At 27.8% G+C, this 20,275-nt stretch overlaps 4 protein-coding genes across 13 annotated transcripts; 1 reads left to right on the top strand and 3 right to left on the bottom strand.

Moving 5' to 3' along the window:
• Positions 1 to 502: 502 nt before the first annotated feature.
• On the bottom strand, positions 503 to 1,570 carry LOC127288475 (biogenesis of lysosome-related organelles complex 1 subunit 1). The gene is made up of 4 exons (XM_051315951.1): positions 1,431 to 1,570; positions 1,251 to 1,323; positions 851 to 1,068; positions 503 to 675 (listed from the first exon to the last, which is right to left on the bottom strand). Exons 1-4 carry the CDS (start codon positions 1,489 to 1,491, stop codon positions 644 to 646), a joined length of 384 nt encoding a protein of 127 aa, XP_051171908.1. The 5' UTR covers positions 1,492 to 1,570; the 3' UTR covers positions 503 to 643.
• Positions 1,571 to 2,050: 480 nt separating this feature from the next.
• Positions 2,051 to 7,602, bottom strand: LOC127288451 (transformer-2 protein homolog beta-like). 3 transcript variants are annotated; one of them, XM_051315915.1, is made up of 6 exons: positions 7,448 to 7,602; positions 6,028 to 6,332; positions 5,790 to 5,955; positions 5,183 to 5,397; positions 4,013 to 4,107; positions 2,051 to 2,749 (listed from the first exon to the last, which is right to left on the bottom strand). In XM_051315915.1, exons 1-6 carry the CDS (start codon positions 7,460 to 7,462, stop codon positions 2,724 to 2,726), a joined length of 822 nt encoding a protein of 273 aa, XP_051171872.1. In that variant the 5' UTR covers positions 7,463 to 7,602; the 3' UTR covers positions 2,051 to 2,723. The 3 variants fall into 3 exon arrangements, with proteins under 3 accessions (XP_051171872.1, XP_051171870.1, XP_051171871.1); XM_051315913.1 differs by having other exon boundaries at positions 5,790 to 6,332; XM_051315914.1 differs by lacking the exon at positions 2,051 to 2,749 and adding an exon at positions 2,786 to 3,456 and having other exon boundaries at positions 5,790 to 6,332.
• A 325-nt stretch (positions 7,603 to 7,927) lies between these two features.
• Positions 7,928 to 18,142, top strand: LOC127288449 (interferon-inducible double-stranded RNA-dependent protein kinase activator A homolog). Of its 8 annotated transcripts, XM_051315904.1 has the most exons (9): positions 7,929 to 8,118; positions 8,844 to 8,890; positions 9,116 to 9,434; positions 9,670 to 9,808; positions 9,882 to 10,182; positions 10,587 to 10,736; positions 10,897 to 11,008; positions 12,520 to 12,696; positions 14,324 to 18,142. In XM_051315904.1, exons 2-8 carry the CDS (start codon positions 8,885 to 8,887, stop codon positions 12,654 to 12,656), a joined length of 1,164 nt encoding a protein of 387 aa, XP_051171861.1. In that variant the 5' UTR covers positions 7,929 to 8,118; positions 8,844 to 8,884; the 3' UTR covers positions 12,657 to 12,696; positions 14,324 to 18,142. The 8 variants fall into 8 exon arrangements, with proteins under 8 accessions (XP_051171867.1, XP_051171868.1, XP_051171866.1 ...); XM_051315908.1 differs by having other exon boundaries at positions 9,688 to 9,808; positions 12,520 to 18,142; XM_051315907.1 differs by having other exon boundaries at positions 9,673 to 9,808; positions 12,520 to 18,142.
• On the bottom strand, positions 11,003 to 12,275 carry LOC127288450 (5-formyltetrahydrofolate cyclo-ligase). The gene is made up of 3 exons (XM_051315912.1): positions 12,083 to 12,275; positions 11,566 to 11,821; positions 11,003 to 11,400 (listed from the first exon to the last, which is right to left on the bottom strand). The coding sequence occupies exons 1-3, from the start codon at positions 12,188 to 12,190 to the stop codon at positions 11,180 to 11,182; spliced, it is 585 nt and encodes a 194-aa protein (XP_051171869.1). The 5' UTR covers positions 12,191 to 12,275; the 3' UTR covers positions 11,003 to 11,179.
• Positions 18,143 to 20,275: the final 2,133 nt, after the last annotated feature.

The raw sequence follows: 20,275 nt of genomic DNA, 5'->3' as shown, positions 1-20,275 counted from the left end.
TGAAAGAAGAAAAAAAAGGGAGAAAATATTACTACATACTTTGTAGTGAAATATATATATATTTTTTTTTTAATGGCCAACTTTGTTCTCAAAAGGAACTGTTCGACAGTTATCCCTTCCTGTTTCATTTATGAAAGGAGATCTCTCATGAAAATATAAAAGATGGGACAAATTTTATGATACACATTTTGTTACCAAGTTATATAAGACTTTGTATCAAAGTCATTTAAAAAAAAGAGACGAGAACAGATGACATTCAAAATAAAAGACTTGACGATCGTTTCTAAAATGATTGCAGACAATTGTTAATAGGCACGTGTGTCGTTTGGATATTTTTTAAATTTCTATTTGATATTTATATAGTGGGACGTTTTTCAAATTTGCGTCTTAAACTTCGAATAGTTTTGAAATTTTTTAATATTTGAAAAATTCTAATAAAATATTTATATTCTACTTGTAAATTAATATAGTACATTTTGTAGGATAAAATAATTACAATAAATAAATTTTACATTAAATATAATTTATAGAAAGTTTACATATATTTTTCTTCTTAATTTTCAATATCGAAATAAATTATCACAGAATAACTTAATTAATTAAAATGCCTTTAGATATGACGAAAACAATTTCCTCTTGTATTTTAGACATTGCTCGCAGGAGTTTCTTGAGTAGCTGAAAAAAATTAATTTTAATATTATTAATCCTAAATAAAGAAAAATTATTTATTGATTTGATAACAAATTATTCCTTTTTTATTTAATAAAAAAATATAAAAGCATTTTTTGAAATACAATTATTAAATTTAGTTCTTAATGAGCTCTGAAATTACCGTAAAAAAAATGAATACCTTTATATGAATATTCTAATGCAGTTGCAATTGTTCGCATATCGCCTTCAATACTGCGAGCCCAATTTTCAACGTCTCCAATTTCTTTCAAAGCACTGGAAAAAGATTCCACAAGATTCAACCATGATTGAGTTTGTTTAGCAAAATTTGTAGCGCTAGTTTGTAGCTGCTTTGCCTCTGCATCTAGTTTTTTCTGATTTAAATATGCTTGTGCAACTCTAAAAATTATTTAATTTATAAATTAATAATTATTAGTATTTTATTCATTTCTCATAAATTAATTAAATTATTAATTATAACTATAATTCCTTTTTTATTATAATTAGTAATTTTTAAATAAATTAAGTATATAAGATAAAAAGAAACAAAAATCAATTAAATGGGAAAAAAATAAACTAACCCAACATTTAAATGATCGACCAATGCCTGAGTTAAATTGTTTGCAGCTTGGACAGCTTCTTTTCGTTTTTGTTCTATAAATAAAAATATAAAAGATAAATATTATCCATATTTTCTTATTTGTATCGTTTATAAATAATTATTTAAAAAATTAATCATTATTTCATGACATATTACTTACCCTGTCTTTCTTTTCTTGCTGCTTGCTTACTTTGATGCTCTTTCACTATTGACGATAACATTATATTTTATTTATATTAAAACTATTTGTTAATTAATTAAATATTTATACTTTAATTAACAATCTCCAATGTTGTTTTTTGACAGCTGATACCTAACCTAACTTCCAAATGTCATAGTGAATTAATCCAGTAGATGGCACTGGACTATATTCTGGCGGCAAATTTAAATATTTTTTACGAAAAAAAATAAACCTATTTGATTTTTATTCTATTATAATAATTAATATTAAATTTTTGAAACAAAAAATATTTTATTTAATATGCAATAAAAACTAAATAAACTTTTTTTATATTCTTTTTATTATTTATGTAATATGTTTTATAAAAATTACAAAGAAACTTCTCTTCAAATTGCTATAATTCTTTTTTATTCTTTTAAAAACTATTTTTTCTTTTCATAAATTATAATAAAATAAAGATAATAGTTATAAAAAAAAATTATATACTTACCATATTTTATTTTTAGCGACGAAACAAAGTCAGCAAATAAGAAATGATAATTTTCCACTTAAGACTAAAAGGTAATAGTGAATTTATAAAATTAAAATAAAAAATGCCATTATTTGCTATAACCAAATAAGAATTTATTGAAGATTTAGTAAAAACAGAGATAAATTCGATTGCAATTAAGAAGTTTCAATTACGCCATTATATCGAGATATGGAGGTAGGATGGTGGAGGGATGAGGTGAGGATAAGAAATTTATGGAACATTTTTATTTTCTTATTTTGCAGAAAGCTATTCAAATGCACCATTTTTGGCATATATATATATAAAAATTATATCGGAGAAAGAATATGATCATTATAAAATTTGCGAGCACCATTAAAAACTCACCCCTGTGTTTTTTTTTATTGAGAAAAAATTGAATTTAAAAAAAATTCGTTTCCGACGTATCTTGAAAATTTTTCATAAATGTTCGGTTCTGTTTCACCCCCAAAACCACTGACTTTTTTTTTTTTGTCCGTGTCAGGGGCTCGATGCCCAATAATTTTCTTACGATTTTTCTTGAGGTTTGTATAATTATTGCACTCGTAGTTCTTCAAGGCTTGAGACATTTTTTTTCAGCCGCAAAATGAATGGGATTGGGATCATATTCTTTGTCACAAGCGCGAAAAACCTTCGTTTCTTGAAATTCGAGCAAGAGAAACACATCTTGAGAAATCTTGTCTTCGATTTTTTCTTTGCAAAATTTTCATAATTTTCAGAGTGAAACTTCAAACTTCCCTCTATCATCCAATACCTCTTGATTCAAAACCTTATAAACAAACAAACATGTTAGAGAACGTACATCTTATTTCTGCAAGTTTCATTTGTTTATTTATCGCTTTAAATAATTTAATTTTTATTTATACTTATAATAATTTTTTGTTTTTGTTTTAATAATTCAATAATAATTGAGGTACCCCTGGGTTGTTGAAACAATCATTTACAAAAAAGAATTTGGTACCTTATTAAATTTAAATTGATTGGAATACAAATTGAAGCAAACTATCGTAGGAAGCAAGAGAAGACAAAAAGAAGCAATCATTTGTATTCCAACCTTTACATCGTGGTTTTCTTTACGATTACAATATCACAAGCCTTATTTTCATACTCGCAAGTTGTCAAATTTTATGAATGAACATAAGGCTTAAAACATCCATTCTAACCTTCCTATTTTTTTTAGTGCTAGGAAAAAATTCTTTTTTGTTCCCAATTTTTTTTTTTTTTTCTTTTCGTCAATTAATTCAAAAAATTACTTTTAATGAAAAAAGTAGTAAATATGATAAGTAAACACAAATACACTATATATGCACCATTATTAGGTAAGGTGAGAATAGCGACAATTTTAAATGTAGTTATTTTGAATGTTTTCGACCCTTAATACAGTTAGAGAAGAAAAAGGGTCATAGGGTCAAGTCACACAAATGGCTCCCACAACATCTGGCTTCTCGTACCACACTCGTGTCACTTAATACCGACCTGAAATTCATTAAGCAACAAAAACTATGATTGTTTGATCCAGGTTATGGGGTACACTTAGTAACTACCGCATATCTTGATGCTCCTGTCTCTCCCATTCTTGTTTATTCTCACATATATACTAGACGGTTATATTTTTTTTTCTTTTCTCAACGGCCCATTTTTTTCATGCTGACAGTTTACAAAAATACAATACAGTTTTTTCCGCAAAATTCACGTTAAATTAGATTATTAGCAATTTTTGAAAATAAAATACAATATTCAAAATATTTAATTTTCACAATCGATAGATAACTCAAGAGTTAATTTATAAATTCTAAATTTACCAATAATTGTGTTTTTTTAAAACTTTAGAGAATTTCTATAAAAAAATAGGAAAACAAATGTAGTTTGTTAAAAAATATATAATTATTTAATTATTATACTAAATTATGATTCAGTGTATAAAAAATGTTTGTATCTTATCTTGAATTTGTAAAAGATATTTTCGTTTCATATTTTTGCTTACTGTCTGCACGCTAGTATAAATTTTTAAATTCAAAACGTTCGGACTTACGTGGTGAATAAGAAGGAGTCCTTGACCTATCGTAACGAGAGCGTTTTCTATAATAAGGACTCGGAGAACGACGATAACTTCCCCTGTAACTATTTCTGCAACAATTAAAAAAAACAAACTATTTTTAGAAAAAATGCTTAGAAAATAATATAAAAGAACATGAACAAAAAGTAAAATGTGGTTCGGCCGAGACACTACACTAGTCTATTTTCATGTATTTTTTCACGCTGAATCCGAATCCGAAGTCAGAATTATCAGATTGGCTTTTATTTTTGAAATAAACTCAAAAAACTTCTCAGAAAGAAAAATAAAATCAAAAAGTTAAAAAAATTTTGAATGTCACTGCGATAGTGTAATTCCATGTATTTTTTGTCGCTGAATCCGAATCCAAAGTCAGAATTGTTAGATTCGCTCAAATTTTTAAGATAATTGCAAAAAAACTCAAGTAACAAAAAACTCAAAATACTCAAAATCAGTTTTTTGGAATTATCTTCAAAATTTGAGCCAATCTGCCAATTCTGACTTCGAATTCGGATTCAGCGTGAAAAAATACATGAAAATGCACTATCGTAGTATTTTGGCAAAAAAAAATTATCTGTGCCCCTAATTAAGAATTTTTATCAGTTTTTGGCGATTTTAGCTCAAAGAAATTTTTTTTTGACGAAACACTACGATAGTGCATTTTCATGTATTTTTTTACGCTGAATCCGAATTCGAAGTCAGAATTGCCAGATTGGCTCAAATTTTGAAGATAATTCCAAAAAACTGATTTTGAGTATTTTGAGTTTTTTTTGCAATTATCTTAAAAATTTGAGCGAATCTAACAATTCTGACTTTGGATTCGGATTCAGTGACAAAAAATACATGGAATTACACTATCGCAGTGACATTCAAAATTTTTTTAACTTTTTGATTTTATTTTTCTTTCTGAGCAGTTTTTTGAGTTTATATAAAAAATAAAAGCCAATCTGATAATTCTGACTTCGGATTCGGATTCAGCGTGAAAAAAAACATGGAAATAGACTAGTGTAGTGTCTCGGCCAAACAGCTTTTTATTTTTTGTGTGCCTGTGTAATAGAAAGCGAAATGTATAATAATTAAAATAATTACCAAAATAAATATAAATTTTTTTCTTTTTACAAAAAAAAGAAATATGAAATCACAACTTACTCTCTGCGTCGAGAACCAGAAAATTCGCGCTCATTAAGATGAGTAGGTTTTCCCATGTAGATTCCAGGTGTTGGTGTATGCGCCCTTTGAGTGATGGAAAAATCAACCCTTATACGTCGACCATCGATCTCCATTCCCGTACATTGTTCCTTGGCAACTTTAGCATCTTCAGGTGATTCGAAATACACGAAACTAAATCCTCTTGATCTTCGTGTCTACAATGGGGAAAAAAAGAAAACATTTTCATTAATTATCTTATAAGCTGTTAAATTTATTCGAAAAAAAAATAAAAGTTCAGCCTCACCAAAAGAAAACTTACAAATTTCTTCTTTTCTTAAAACAGCTAAAAATATTAATCACCTGGATAAATAATAATAATAATAAGAACAATTTTGTACAAATATTGCCAAAGGCCTTTAACATTATGCGTTATCTTCATATGCGGAACGTTCTAAATCTCTGGCTTTTAATATACCCCTTAGATTAAATTTAAATCCAAATGAAAAGGAAATAAAAAAAATTTCCATATAAACAGAAATGAACTAAGGGAAGCTTAATAATAAATTAGTGAATTTGAAAAATGAAAATCTTTTTTTTTTTATTTTACCTTTGCATCAATCACGACTATGACACGTTTCACTGGACCGTACTTGGAGAAGATGTGGTAGATCTGTTCCTCAGTGGTGCAAATGGACAGGCCAAAGACTCCCAGACAAGTGGATGGACATGGATTATCCCGGTTTCCAACGTGACGTCTTCTAGATGACATAGGACTGCGAGAGTGTGAACGATACATATTTCTGTCTTCGTCGCGTGAATAACGCGAGCGTGAGTAAGATCGAGACCTGCTGCGTGAGTAGCGTGCACTCCTGTATGGTGATCGGCTCCGGCTGCGACTCCGATGACCACCACCGCCGCCACCACCACCTCCTCCTGCACCACCTCCACCTCCACCGGCTCCATATTTGTTGGTCCTGTAGTTCTTTCGTCCTCGCGATGGTGTTCGGCTACGGGATCTCGAATACTCCTTGATTGGTCTGTGAGCTTCCTTCCTCTCGCGGGATTTCCTTGATCGTGAACGTGAACGTGAATCTCTTATGCCCTCGGCTGTGCGTGCTCTTCGCGGACTTGCGCTCCGACTTCCACTCCTCTAAAGTTTTTTTTTTTTTTATATATTTATTAATATCACATTAATTATAATCATACACAATTTTTAATCAAACATTCCAAGGGACTTTCAATTAAAGATGAAAAAAAAAATCTCGAGAGATAATAAATAAATAAATGTCAACAAAAATAAAAAAAAATTATTTACCTATACAATATAAAAAGAATTTGATTTTAGAAAATATAAACAATCCCGAGAGATAATTTCATTTTAAAAGAAAATCTCAGAGTTTCAAATTAAAATGTGTAATTAAAAAAACAACAAAAAAATAATTAGGGATTTAAAAAAAGCTTACGAAAATTCCATTCTTTCGAAATTTACTCTTGTTATCTTCTTGTTTAGATAAATCACTATAGAAACTCGAGTCTTGACGTAATCGATAGAACACCATTTTTTTTTTTTTTTTTATAGTAACACTTGGATTTATAAATTTTTTTTTTCTTGTAAAAAATTAGAAAAAAAAACCACAAACATCCAGGCTATTTAAAGCTATCGGTAAAATAAAATAAACAATTTACAAACAAGTATCTCACGTTTTATTTATAGTTTTAAAATTTATGTATGTAAATTGAAAAATTTTATGCAATACGTATAAAAAATGTACCCATAATTGTTGAAAAAAATTAAAAAAGAAACGAATCAAAAAGCTTACGACTGTAAAAATAAAAATTGAGACAGTTTGCTGACGAAAAGATAAACAGGAAGGGGCCATTGGGAGGGAAAAAACAATCAATACTTTCATATAGGAGGGGTAAAAAAAACAGTTTTCTAAAAGCAGTTTCATCAATAATTATAGAAAAAATATAATTGGTTAATAAAATACATTAAAACGTGTTGCCACGTTAATGTTTTTTATAGCTTAACAATTTGAAACAAAAAATTCAGTAATTTTATAAACTGTCATACAATTTAAAATGTTGACAATAATTAATAATTATTGTAAAATTCATGGCGTTTAAAGTGAAGGCATTTTTTTTTAGAATAAAAAATAGATTTGCAGGGGAAATTATAGTTTGGATCGATAGCGGTTGGGTTGATCGCATGCAAAAGTCAATCCACAAACTTAATATAGTATTATCAAAATTAATTCTACTCACCTCCATGTCGCTCATTTTGCAAAAACAATCAAATTCAAATTAATACTTTATAAAATATATTATTATAATTTAACTCGATAAGTATACCGAGAAATCAAGCGTCATTAAACTGTAATGGCGTACACTGGGAAGAAACTCGTCTCCCTCTTCCCCTTCCTCTATGATAATAGAAAACTTGTTACCAACCGTTGCTAAGTAACCGTTGGCAAGCCTTCCAGCGCCATCCACATTGGCGCGAAAGTTTTAAACTGTTTATAAAAATAAAAGAATAGTTTTATAAAAAACTTTATTATTTTACTTACTTAAATGAAATTTTAATTCATTTACTTTATATTACATTCTATAATTAATTATATTGTAATATTAATAATTAAATTAAATTGCAATTTCTCACTTTTATTTCAAACGTTCCTGTTTTTATTCATTTCCACTAAACTGCCGGAAATGAACCAGATAGATGCGTGAAATGAACACGTTTTGAAACTAGTTTGCGCAATTATCACATACGCCAAGCCGCTGCAAACGTAGTTGACGAACCATTTTTCTGTCGTCAAACGGATCAAGCTTTTTGTGAGATTTGGATCAATCACAAAAAGCGGGATTCGCTTTTCGCATAGGAATTGGCCTGCCACTGGAGCCAGCTGATTTGGAAAAAAATCGTCCGCAAAATTGTGAGTAAAAGTTGATGACTTTTTTTTCTACACACTTTGTTGCGGTCGATGTGCTCTCTCTAACACCGGTCTGTTGGGGCGTATCTATTTGCATTTTATAATTTTGTCTCCTTAATATTAATTAATAAACATATAGATTGTGATCTTTACTCTATATTATAATATATTTTGTTATTCTACAAGTATTATAGAACAACTATTTTCCATTTCAAAATCAATCAATGTTTTCTACAACAAAATATGGCCGCCGGCCGGTTCCTCTCAAAAGCTTATTCTCTCATGAATTAAAACAATTATTTTCTCTATTGTTCAACATTAATATGTTGTATCTAGAAAATTTGTAATTTAAATTTTCTTTTTTAATTCCCATGTTTTAGTGACAGTTGACTAAATTAAATTGTGTTTATTTACAAAAAAAAAAAAGTTGGTTGAAAACGTCATAAATATTTATCTTGGTTCATGACTCAATATAGTTTTGTCTTTATTCGTATTTCAAAATTTCTTTATGCAAATAGTGGAGATATATTTATTTATATAGCTTTATTGTTTAGCATTAAAATGGTGATAAAGTATGTGAAAAATATTTTTATTAGATCATTTTTTAAGTATTAAATCTTTCTTTTTATTGTTTCACCACGTGGAGTGTGTAAATATTATTGTTGTGTTTTTTTTACGATTAATTTAATGTCATCTGTGTTACAATTTCAGTGTGTTTTTTTTTAAAGGCAATTTGACTGTCCACTGACGTACGTTCTCGAAGAAGTCAATGGAGGTAAATATATACTGTTTTAATGTATTCATTTTTATGTCAGTGAATTATTTTTAAGATATTAAATTCCGTATGGGACTTTTTTATTTATTTTTAAAAGAATTGAATTTCTTTTTAATTTTTTTTTTTTAGTGTTTATTTCTATTTAGAAAATAAATTCTATATTTATTATTATTATGATAGTAGAATCTCGTTGAATGGAGTATTAATTAAATGTGAAATTTGCAGGAAAATACGATGGACGAAATGCGACATTCCCAACAAGTTGGGACCAATATGATTGGAGTGGTGCCTAATCATTCTGCTAATCCGGGAAGAACTCGAGGTAGAACTCGCGTGACAATGCACGCTCTGATGTCTGAAGCATTGCCATTGGATGAAGCAGCAAGATTAGAAATGAAAGCATTGCCCGGCAAAACACCTGTTTCAGTGCTTCAGGAATTATTGTCACGGAGAGGCACGACTCCCAAATATGAGCTGGTACAAATTGAAGGCGCAATTCATGAGCCTACGTTTCGCTATCGAGTTACCGTTGCTGATGTTGTTGGTTCGTATATATTATTAGTTTCTTTTATTTACATTTTCAATAATTTCGTAATTTTATATGGTGAGATAAACTTGAAAAGGGCCACCAATTTTTTTTTTTCTTACTTTTAGTTTAATTATTTTTAGAATGTGACGGTTGTAGTAATTTGAATTCCAAAATATTGTAACATATATGAATGTATAGTAAAATGTCTGAAAGGATAATATGAAAATTTATAAGATCTTTACGATTGAAGCAGATCCAATCGTTTCAGCAATGGGGACCGGCAGGTCCAAGAAGGAAGCAAAACATGCGGCTGCTAAAGCCGTTTTGGATAAATTGATCGGTGTGAACACTGAATCTCCTGATGCTCCTCTTCCAAATAGTATTCCAGAGTAAGTTGTTCTTAATTCTTGTTACAAATACAAAAAAAAAAATGGTAAAAAAATAAATTATCCGTTTTTTCAGTTCGCAGGGCTTGCAAGAAATGCAGGGTAATTATGGTGAAGAAAAAGTGATCAATAATCCAATTGGCTCACTGCAAGAGATGTGTATGTCTCGTCATTGGCCACCACCGAAATATTCAATGGAAGGTGAAGAGGGTTTGCCACACGAGAGACAATTCACTATTGTCTGTTCAATTTTAAAATATCGTCAAATTGGTCAAGGCAAGAGTAAGAAACTCGCTAAACGACAAGCAGCTCATAAAATGTGGCAAAATTTACGTGACTCTTCAGATCAAACTCAAACTGCACCGGACGAAGACGAGGTATTTTTCTATTATTATTATTTTTTAATAAAAAATACTTTCTACATCAATGCTTGCTTAAAATTTGAATGAAAGCAAAATTATTGTTTGTGTGAATGGTGATATAGAAGTGGAAGTGATTTTGCCTTTTTGCAAAAAAAAATTTTTTTTTAAACCTTCATTCCCTTATATCTATAACGGACAATTTTTCTTTCGTTTTTAACAAAGATTTTCGTCCTAAGACCCTTTCGTTTTTTTTTTGGTTTTTTTTTTTTGTTGAAAAAGAAAAATGCATGTTTGGATCATTTCCACTTCTTTATTTTTCTTTTATTATAATTTCTAAACAAATTTATTTTTCTAGTATCAACATTTTTATAAGTGTTTTAAACAAATTGGCTCTTATTCTGTCGAATTGTCCGTTATAGATTATTCAAAGAAATGCAAATTTGAGCGCTCGATATGCCGATTTGAAAGAAAGCAAAATCTCGACTTTGACAACCGCCCACAGTCACAAAGTCTCACTATTTCACAAGAATCTTAAATCTTCTACGGGTGTTAAACTGTTTGAGCTGCAGGTTTGTATTTTAACGAAAATGTTTTCTTTCAATTTTCATTGGATTCCTTTTTTTGTCCAATTGTAAAAAAAAACTACTAATAAACTTTTATCATTAGAATTTAAAAAAAAAAAATGATTAAATTTTATTACGGTTCAAAATATGATGACTGTTGTTACAGAATACATGCCTGAATGATGGGGATGTCAATTTGGTGCAGTTCTTACAGGAAATAGCTTCAGAACAACAATTTGAGGTGACTTACGTGGATATTGAAGAAAAATCAATCAGTGGTAAGTATTTTTATTTTTTCTCTGATAACAATTTTATTTTTAAAAAAACATTTTTTCCTTATTACATTAATTCGATCAATTATATAAAATTATTAAATATGGTATGAAAGTATAAAAATATATTTATATGAACGTAGTTCTAGAAATATCCAGTCTCTTCTGTTACTGGAATTAATTTGCAGTAAGAACTAAATCAACATTATAATCGGTTTCATTAGTAGGAATTTCCTCGCAAATCTGTTCATTAAAAGCCACTGCAATCAAATGTGGCTTTCGTTCTTGTATTTTCGTAATATTTCTTAAATAAACATCATAATATCCTCCACCGTGACCTAAACGTTTACCTTCACGACTAAATGCGACTCCGGGAATAATTATCAAATCTAACCCTCCTATAATATGAAATAAAATAAAACTGATGTAATTAAAATGTTCAATTTAAGTTAAATTATTTACTTAAAATGAATTTTAATTTAAAATTAAATCGAAATCAATTAGAAAAAATTAAATAATGATAAGAATAAAATAAAAATTAATCGTTCTAATATTTTGTTTACCAGTTTCAAGGGCATCTTCTCTTATGTCATTTTTATGAGGTTGTTTAATATTCCAACTTGTAAGGGGTAATTTTTCGTAATCACTCATTGAATGCAATTTAACCATTTGCATTTTTGAACCTCCATATCGGGGAACGAATACTTCTTTTTGTTTTTCAAAAAGATCTTTTAGTATTTGTTTTGTATCTATTTCATCATCGGTACTCAAAAAGAGAGAAACTCTTTTACCTTCATTATACTGAGGCAGAGAAGTCAACTAGATAAAATATACAAAACAAATTATTTATAATATTTTATTTATTCAACAAACAGGCATAAATAAAAAAAACAACATTAATTGCAAAAACAAAATTTTAAAATTGAAAGAATAAATATTTAAAATATTTTTTAAATATAATTTATTTAACGAATTTAAATAATTCTTATTATTGAAATATTTTGAGTCGATATGTTAGACTAACCTATAAAACATATTTCTATATTTTTAAATGAAAAAAATAAAGATGATAGTACATACTTTTTGAAAAACTTTTTCCCCTTGTATTATTTTTTCTTGTTTGTCAATGGTTTTTAAAATATTTTTTATTGACTCACGAAGATTTTTTTTTGCTAAAATTATTGCCATTATGAATGAAATCTCTCACACACGTCTTTATTTACTGCGCCGACTCGTTTATAAATGGTGACCGGTTTCGCAACAAAGACAGAATGATACCGAGGAAAAAGAGATACGATGCTTATATTATAACTGCTATGTACTTATAATTAATTCCTAATATTAAAAATTACTATTCAAATTCATAATATTTTTGTTTACATAATAAACTACTATTACGTTATTTTATTATCAAATTGAAGATTATATAAAACCTTCGTTGAACTTTATAAATTTTTTAAAAAACATTTATATCTTTCAAGAAGATTTGATTTAAATGGATTTCTTTTATTTCACAGGAAAATGTCAGTGTTTGGTACAGTTATCAACATTACCAGTGGCAGTGTGTTATGGCAGCGGTGTGACCAGTAAAGATGCACAAGCGAGTGCCGCTCAGAACGCTTTGGAATACTTGAAAATAATGACCAAGAAGTGAGCCAGCGCTTTGCTTCTGCCAATTGTCGTCACCACCAACAGTAAGACCAGCAACACGTTACTTTCAAAAAATCACAACAATTTAAATGATTCGAAATTTTATAGCGCCAGTAAATTACGTGGTGCAACAAAATCACAATTCCGTTCAATGGGTAATAACAATGGTTTTAAAAACAAAGATGCGAATAATTGCTCGATAACATCGCGTATTCGTGTTAATGGCACAGTAACCGAGAATCTAAAAACAAATAATAAACGCGAGAAAAATTCCATTTCAAATCATACCTTCGACAATCTTCGCGGAATAAATAACAATACGTCTGGTAATCCGTCCCAGGATCATGATTTCTCTATTTCCAAGGATTTCACATCGAAAAAAACCACTGAATCCAATTTAAAAACCCATCAGGAATACAATAAAACACGTAATTCAATTTCATCCCGATATCAACAATCAAATATTTCTTTTTCGAATCATCAAACACGTAACGATACAACATATGGTATTGGACGTAAAAATTTAGAGCAAAATATCACAAAAATGACGCCAATTAATTTTCCCCCATTACGTGCGCCACAAAGTATTGTAAATGTGCGTCATCCATTTGTCACTGAGGCACGAATAAAACATGAAATTTTAAATTCTAAAAAAAATTTAAAAGAAACGACTTATCCAAATTATGGAACTAGTATTCAAAATCTTAATAGTATAACGGCAAATATCTCGCCATATCCGCGTGCCGATTCTTTTCCACAATCAGTGACTAATGTTTTGTTTTCCGACACTGCTGCCCAATTTTCACAATCGCCCTCATTTAATACAACACAATATCAAACTTATGATCATACGGGAAATTTTACCACCACACCATTGACCATTAATCCAGTTATTCCTCAATTTTCAGCCGAAAATTCTATTACCTATCCACAATATGAAAATCAATTTGTCACACCTAATCATTATCCAACTGTTGGTCAAATTCAGGACTCTCCACTTTTTATTCAAAGTCTTCATAGTCCAATTGCAGTGACCGATCAGTACGCTGCGCCAAATTACGCCGGTGCCGTTAGAACTGAATTGATCCCACGATTGAGACGACCTCCTCGATATAATAAATAAAAAGAAAGAATTTTCATCAATTCGATGGAAATTGGGCAGATTATTTTTTTACAACGCGGACTTTATTTATTTATTTTTTTTTTTTTACACATACTAGAAATATTTCCAATTCGAGTTCCAGTGTATGCTTTTAATTTTTTTACTTTCCATGAAATTGGAAAATTAATTTTTCCAATATCTAAAGCATTTCTTGAAACCCGTTGATAGTTTCAAGAATTTTTTTGGAAAAATTATTATATACATGCGTATATATATATATATTTTATTAAATTTTTCATTGATTTCTCGATGATTATAAATTGTTTATAGATTTCTCAGTAAATATTACGAATTATTCGTATATCGATTTCTCGCTATTAATCATACTTAATGAATTCGAATAATAATTATTAAATTATAAGTACTTATAATTGTTTATTTATGATTATCAATTATAATTACTTGTAATTAATTAATTTATAATTTTCTCGAAAAAATTCATTAATTATATTCGATTCCCCTATTGTTGCTCTACATGAGAGATGCAGTGAAAATTATTTCAATTTCAGATCCATTTTGAAATAGATTTTACCTAATCTCGTATCTCACGACAAGTCGGAGCATCAAAGAGTCATCGATTTATTGACGAATTTTTACGAGACTATCAAATATTTTTTAATGTATTATAGTATTCTTCTTTTTCCACACACTGGTTTTGCTTTTGTTGAGAAGACATGGCAGGGCACTCGATAAAACAAAAAAAAAAAAAACAAAAAAAACTTAAAAAACATACAAAAAAATAGTAAAACAATATTTCTGAGTGCAGTGTCTTCAAGACTTTTTCCATTCAATAAATTGTACATAATTTACAAATGTACATTATCTCATCAAATTGTCAAAGAAAAAAAAAATGTTATATATATATCTCTCTGAAAATGGGAAATTACAACCTGTTTGCAAATGTGCAACTGGTCAAAATATACCTCGAAGAAAATAAAATTAGTCGATCGAGAAAAAAAAAATCGTTTTGTTAAAAAGAAACGTTTCGAAAAAAAATAATTTCGCGAAACAAAAAAGAAATCAACCAAAAATTTTTGAAGAAGCTCGCTAGAATACTCAATAAAGCTAGTGTTCTAAAAAAAAAAAAAAAAAAGAAACTTTGACAGATATGAATAGAGAGTATTTGACAATTACTCTTAACGAGGTATTACTGTTGAGGTATTATTACTCTTGAATAAAAATGGTAATTACAAGCTATACTTTGCATAGAATTAGTGGAGGTTTTCCAATAATTCAATAATACGTAGATTTATTGATATGTTTTTAATTTTTCTTTTCTTTTCTTTGACGGACAAATCGCGTAAATTTGGAAAATTTCTTTCCAAAAATGCATTGACGTTAAAGAAATATTGCTTCGCGATAACTATACTCGCGCTAGTTTATAATAAAAAAAAAATAAAAAAAAAAACAAATAATCTTAACCAGAGTTTCTCTCTGCTTACAAGTGGTGTATGTTTTTCCTTTAGTATAGTAGCTTATAAACTCATAAGCATCAAGTATAATATCCGTAAGGTTAATCGTTAAGGACTTCTCGTTAAATACTTTTCACAAATTTTTTAATTACTTGTGAATTGTAAACGACTCGTGTGCATTGAATTTCGAGTTGCCTATACGAATCTCAAAATAACGAATGAAACGCATTTTTGAAAAAAAGTAAAATAAATGAATCCCCCCCCCCAAACAAACAAGAAGCTCATCTTTTAAAAATTTTTAATTTTCAATCTGATTTTGATAAATTTTAAAATAATCCACAGAATCTCCTTTTTTCTCTGTGGCTTCACAAATATGACAAATAGGGCGGATTATTTGAATATCAAAATAATTTTAATATCTTCTTTCTGAGACACAGGATAAGTTACTCGTCACTCATGCTAACGTTCGACGAGAGTACACGAATCGCGCAAATAGAATTTGCGTTTTGAAACTAATAATGAATCGAAACTCTTGTCTTGTGTCAAAGTGACATACATGAAAAAAACATTTGAAAAAAAACAAAAATTAAAGAAAAATTTTGACAATTTTCTTTAATGTTCGTTTTTTGTTTTTTCGTACGTCTCTTCGACAATTTTGACAAATTTTGCAAAAAAAAAAAAAAAAATGATGAAAAGAAATGACCGATTTTTAAATGCAAAATAATAAATCCATAATGAGAAAACTCATTTCAAACCTCTCGATTCTAGTCGGAGCGTATTTTTTGATGCATGAGTTTGGAAAATAGGCATTATTTACATGCAAAGTATAGTGTGCAACGCAATCAAGTGTTTTCTAGAGTCAAAAAGGAAAAAAAAAGAACATTTTCTTCAAATTTTTTTCTTTTTTTTTTATTCACTATTTTTTTTTAGCCATTTAGTTTTTGTCTTTCTCGTCTCAATGAGATATCATTCTAGTTTTTCTTGAGTTAAAAATTAAATTTTACATTATTCGAATGTATTTAACAAAAAATAAATAAATAAAACTTCATTTTAATCAGATAAAACTAAAATGGCATCTCAAAAAATATTTTTGTTCTTTTTTTTTTTATCTTCAAATATACAGAATGTTTTCGGAAAGCTCCAACGTTTCAGGCTTACCTAGAACACTTTGCATATACTTACCATCAGAGGAAAAAAAAAAAATTTATCTAGAATAGTTGATAATTAGTGTATAGGAAAAAACGATTAATTTCGATTGCATTTTACAAAATGAAAAAAAAAAGATAATTTAAAAGCGAATTTTTGAAAGTAATGCAATCTTGCGTCTTGAATTTAATTTATAATAAAATCACGATTACGTAATTAAAAAATGTAAGAAAGATGAAAAAAAAGAGAATATTTCACGCAGTAGTGAAATAATTCCGTGATATATGACCGAAGAAATAGACGCAATTATTATAAATAATAAAAGAAAAACATTTTAAATGAAAAAAAAAAAAAAAAAAAAAATCATTTCAAATTTGTCAACAAAGTACAAAACTGTCATAATTTTATAAGTGATGATATATTGTGTGATCAGAAGACTTTCTCCACGTAATGTTTTTGATATTTTACGTTTTCTCGAACCCTTTGACAAATCAATTCATTTGCATTTAAAGAATTAATATTTGATAATATTTTACGTTTATAGAAGAAATTTTGTTTTATAATTTTTAAAGACACGAAAAAATAGCTAAACAAAAATGTTTTCTTTTTTTTTTTACGTTACAAATCATTGAATCTCTTCTGCTTTAAAATATTTTCAAAATAACTTTAAATTGAGAAATGATATTTAATGAAGACATTCATATAATAGCATTTATGAAAAACAATATTCGATGACGAATATAAAAAAACGATAGCTTTCGTCAATATTCATCAATACAACTGGTATATATATATAAATTGTAGTGGTGAAATTTTCTAAAAATTATTCAATTTGTCTAAAGATAAGTAAGAAAAAAAATTTACTGTAGGGTGAAACGTTAAATGACTGCGGAATTTTCTATATTTTAATTTATCGTTAATGAATTAATTATAATATCGATTTAATCTTAATTTATAATTTATGAAATTTAATGCGATATATTAAGAGAGAAATTTTTTTAATTGTAAATTCATTACAATTGTAATTAAAAATTAGAATTGTAATTGAAAATCAAATTGTAATTTGAAAATGTTGTGAATTTGTATTTAATATTTTTTATGAAATTTTCAATTGTTTACGATTTATGTGATTCTGTGCAACATTTATATATATCTATAGTATTAAAATTTCAAATTTTGTGAGAATATTTCATGTTTATGGAAATTTAAAAAAAAAAAAAAAATGAAAATCAACTCACAAAGAAAAAAAAAATATCACCCGGAAAGATTTTCTCAGACTTTAATTATATTATTAGCAACAGATCACTCAAAGGGATAAAGTAATGTGAGAATCCCATTGAATCTTTTGTATATGACATTTAAAATTTTTCAGGGTCACTTCCCGGTGTATGACCTTTGTCATATTTTTACATAGATTTTAAATTATTTTTTAATATTTTCTCAAGTCGAAAGTAAAACAATGACATTTTTTAAATGGAAAAATATGAAAAAAAAGAAATATATGACAATAGTATTCTTATTATTATAATTGTGATTTTTTTTTCACAGTAATTTATCTCTTTTGGTTATCAAAATAGTGTCCCAAAGTTCAAAATAATTTTTTTTTTTCCCTCCTTTTTTTGCGATATCGCGAACTAATAATTCAAATTAATTGTGATATGTTTGTCACGAAGACTTGATTTTCAAGTATGTGTATATAACTTTCGCAATTTTGTGAGAGTTCAGGATAACGCTCATATTTGTTATTGTCAATAAATTTTTTTGTTTATATACTTTTTATACTTATTTGTAAAATATAGTAGGAAAGTGTATAATTTTTTTTTGTCCAAAAAGAATCTAATTTAAAAAAAATAATTTGAAAAAAATCTTGTAAAGTAGTTAAAAATGATGTTTAAACATCATTAATGTCAAAAATAATTTTTTTTTTTAAAAAAAACTCATTTTTTTAATTAAAATAATTTTTGATTTTTGTAATTTGAGTTGAAATATACTCATGACATTGAGTCATTGACTATAATATTGTATAGTTACATTAAAATGTAAATTTGTATATTTTTTTTGAAGATACATAATTTTTTTTCTCAAATAATTTTTTTTTTTTTGTTCTTTAAGAATAATGATTTGCATATATGGATTTTGATTAATATTCAATAATAGCCCCATGAGGCAAATGAGCATTCGACACGGACATGGCATACAGATAACGACTTAATCGATGTCGACAACCCTTTCTTTACAGTTTGGGAATAATAATATATCTATAATCAATCAAGGTTGTTCTATGTATGATTGTGCGTGTAACTCTGTTAATAAACTGATGCTTATGAAAGAAGAATTTTTTTTCTTTCAAATTTCCCTTATTTTTTTGTTTTTTTGGGGGGGTTTAAAATTACACTTTTAAAGTGTAAAAATGTTTTTATTTTTAATTTAAATGGATTAATTTTTATTACAATTATTTGTCCACTATTTCTTTAAACAATTTTTTTTTGCTCGCAATATCAAAATTTTGTTACGAAAAGTTAGAATGCAGACTGTAAACTGGCTTCTGTAAATTGATCCTCCTTTTATTCTTTTTTTTATACTCTAGAACCTATAAAATGTTAAGAGAAGCATAAACCTATGTTTTCTTTCTTTCTTTGCATTCCTTCAATTCCAATACATATATATAAAAAAATACATATATACACATTCATTTTTTCCTCTTGGGAAAAATGAAGACATTTTTGTCAATATAAATTCGGAAATGAGCCTTGTGTATTAAGTATTATTTGAAATTTATTAATGCGTGACTTTTCTATAATTTTTTTTTATATTGTTTGTAAAAGTCGAGAGCAAAAAAAAAAAAAGGAAAAAATTGAAGAGTACGGAATTTGTGGTTTTATGAGGGAAAAACTCGTAACCCAGATTTGTTCATATTTTTTTTTTTATATTTGAAGCAATTTAAAGGTCCAGAAAAATGCGTTGTGGTGCATCGCGCGGTCAATTAATTATTATAGGCACGAACTCTGATGTCTGCGCCTATATATATATACTCGCACAAAACAATATATCGGCATTTCTTGAACCTTCCGAAGAATGAAGAACTTCCTCGAAACCCACTTATTTCAAATGATTACCTCTGAATTCATCACAAAAGCTCTCTCGTAAATTCTTTTCAAGTATTAGGAAAAATTTTCTCTGTTTATTTTTCTGCGTCTGCTATTCAAAAAAAAAAAAAAAAAAAAAAATTCCTTCCCCCCAAAAAAATGTTGCCAAAAAATTTACTTTTCGAAATTGTTTTCAGGAAACAGAAATTGAGCATTATTTTTGCTCTTCATGATCGATTTGATTTTTTGATAAAAATTTTGTCGACAAATTGCGTGTTTTTCTCGAGAGTAAATTTTTATCTTCTTTTTTTTCTTTATTTTCACTCATTCGTCATTTCACTTGATTCTTTTTGATGCTTTTCGCTTCATTTGCATTCCTTGGACGTCAATGCCACATCCTGTCAAGTAACGATCCAAGACGTTGTGAATGGATATATCAGCATGAAGTCTATCATTTTTTTTTTCGAAGCTATTTTCTCTTTCAACCCTCATAAAAGTTATTTGAAAAATAATTTCCAAACAATTTTTTGTTTTTTTTTGTAAAAAAAGTAGAGAAAATTTCAGAAATTTTTTAAATTCCTAACACCTTAGGGATATAATAATAATAATCATAATAATGAAGAGATCCTTTCGTGATTGCATGTCACAAACATGCGCTGCATTCTTTAGATTATTAAAATATGGTCTAATAGAGATGATCATCAAAATGCTCTAAACCGGTTCTTTCGACTAAAAAAAAAAAAAAAAAAATTATTATCGAAAAAAAATGTATTATATTGATTTCATAATTTTTAATTCACAGGGCTTTGAACTTAAA

Source organism: Leptopilina boulardi, unplaced genomic scaffold (assembly GCF_019393585.1).
Source record: "Leptopilina boulardi isolate dan_hultmark-lab unplaced genomic scaffold, ZJU_Lbou_2.1 LbouV2_386, whole genome shotgun sequence".
Classification (NCBI taxonomy): Eukaryota; Metazoa; Arthropoda; class Insecta; order Hymenoptera; family Figitidae; genus Leptopilina; species Leptopilina boulardi.
Note: the sequence above shows the minus strand (reverse complement) of the source record. Positions and strands in the feature narration are given on the sequence as shown.

Bases quoted from the DNA above. Each gene is read 5' to 3' on its own strand.
- LOC127288475 (XM_051315951.1), bottom strand. From the start codon at position 1,491: ATGTTATCGTCAATAGTGAAAGAGCATCAAAGTAAGCAAGCAGCAAGA. The intron at 1,324-1,430 runs GTAAGTAATATG...TTTTATTTATAG, and splicing joins AGCAAGAAAAGAAAGACAGG to AACAAAAACGAAAAGAAGCT. The intron at 1,069-1,250 runs GTTAGTTTATTT...AATAATTTTTAG, and splicing joins GTCGATCATTTAAATGTTGG to AGTTGCACAAGCATATTTAA.
- LOC127288451 (XM_051315913.1), bottom strand. The intron at 5,398-5,789 runs GTAAAATAAAAA...TCCCCATTGTAG, and splicing joins TAGTCGTGATTGATGCAAAG to ACACGAAGATCAAGAGGATT. The intron at 2,750-4,012 runs GTAAGTCCGAAC...TTTGTTTATAAG, and splicing joins GACTCCTTCTTATTCACCAC to GTTTTGAATCAAGAGGTATT.
- LOC127288449 (XM_051315904.1), top strand. The intron at 9,435-9,669 runs GTTCGTATATAT...TTACGATTGAAG, and splicing joins TACCGTTGCTGATGTTGTTG to CAGATCCAATCGTTTCAGCA. The intron at 9,809-9,881 runs GTAAGTTGTTCT...CCGTTTTTTCAG, and splicing joins CTTCCAAATAGTATTCCAGA to TTCGCAGGGCTTGCAAGAAA.
- LOC127288450 (XM_051315912.1), bottom strand. From the start codon at position 12,190: ATGGCAATAATTTTAGCAAAAAAAAATCTTCGTGAGTCAATAAAAAAT. The intron at 11,822-12,082 runs GTATGTACTATC...TATTTTATCTAG, and splicing joins GGGAAAAAGTTTTTCAAAAA to TTGACTTCTCTGCCTCAGTA. The intron at 11,401-11,565 runs GTAAACAAAATA...TTCATATTATAG, and splicing joins AGAAGATGCCCTTGAAACTG to GAGGGTTAGATTTGATAATT.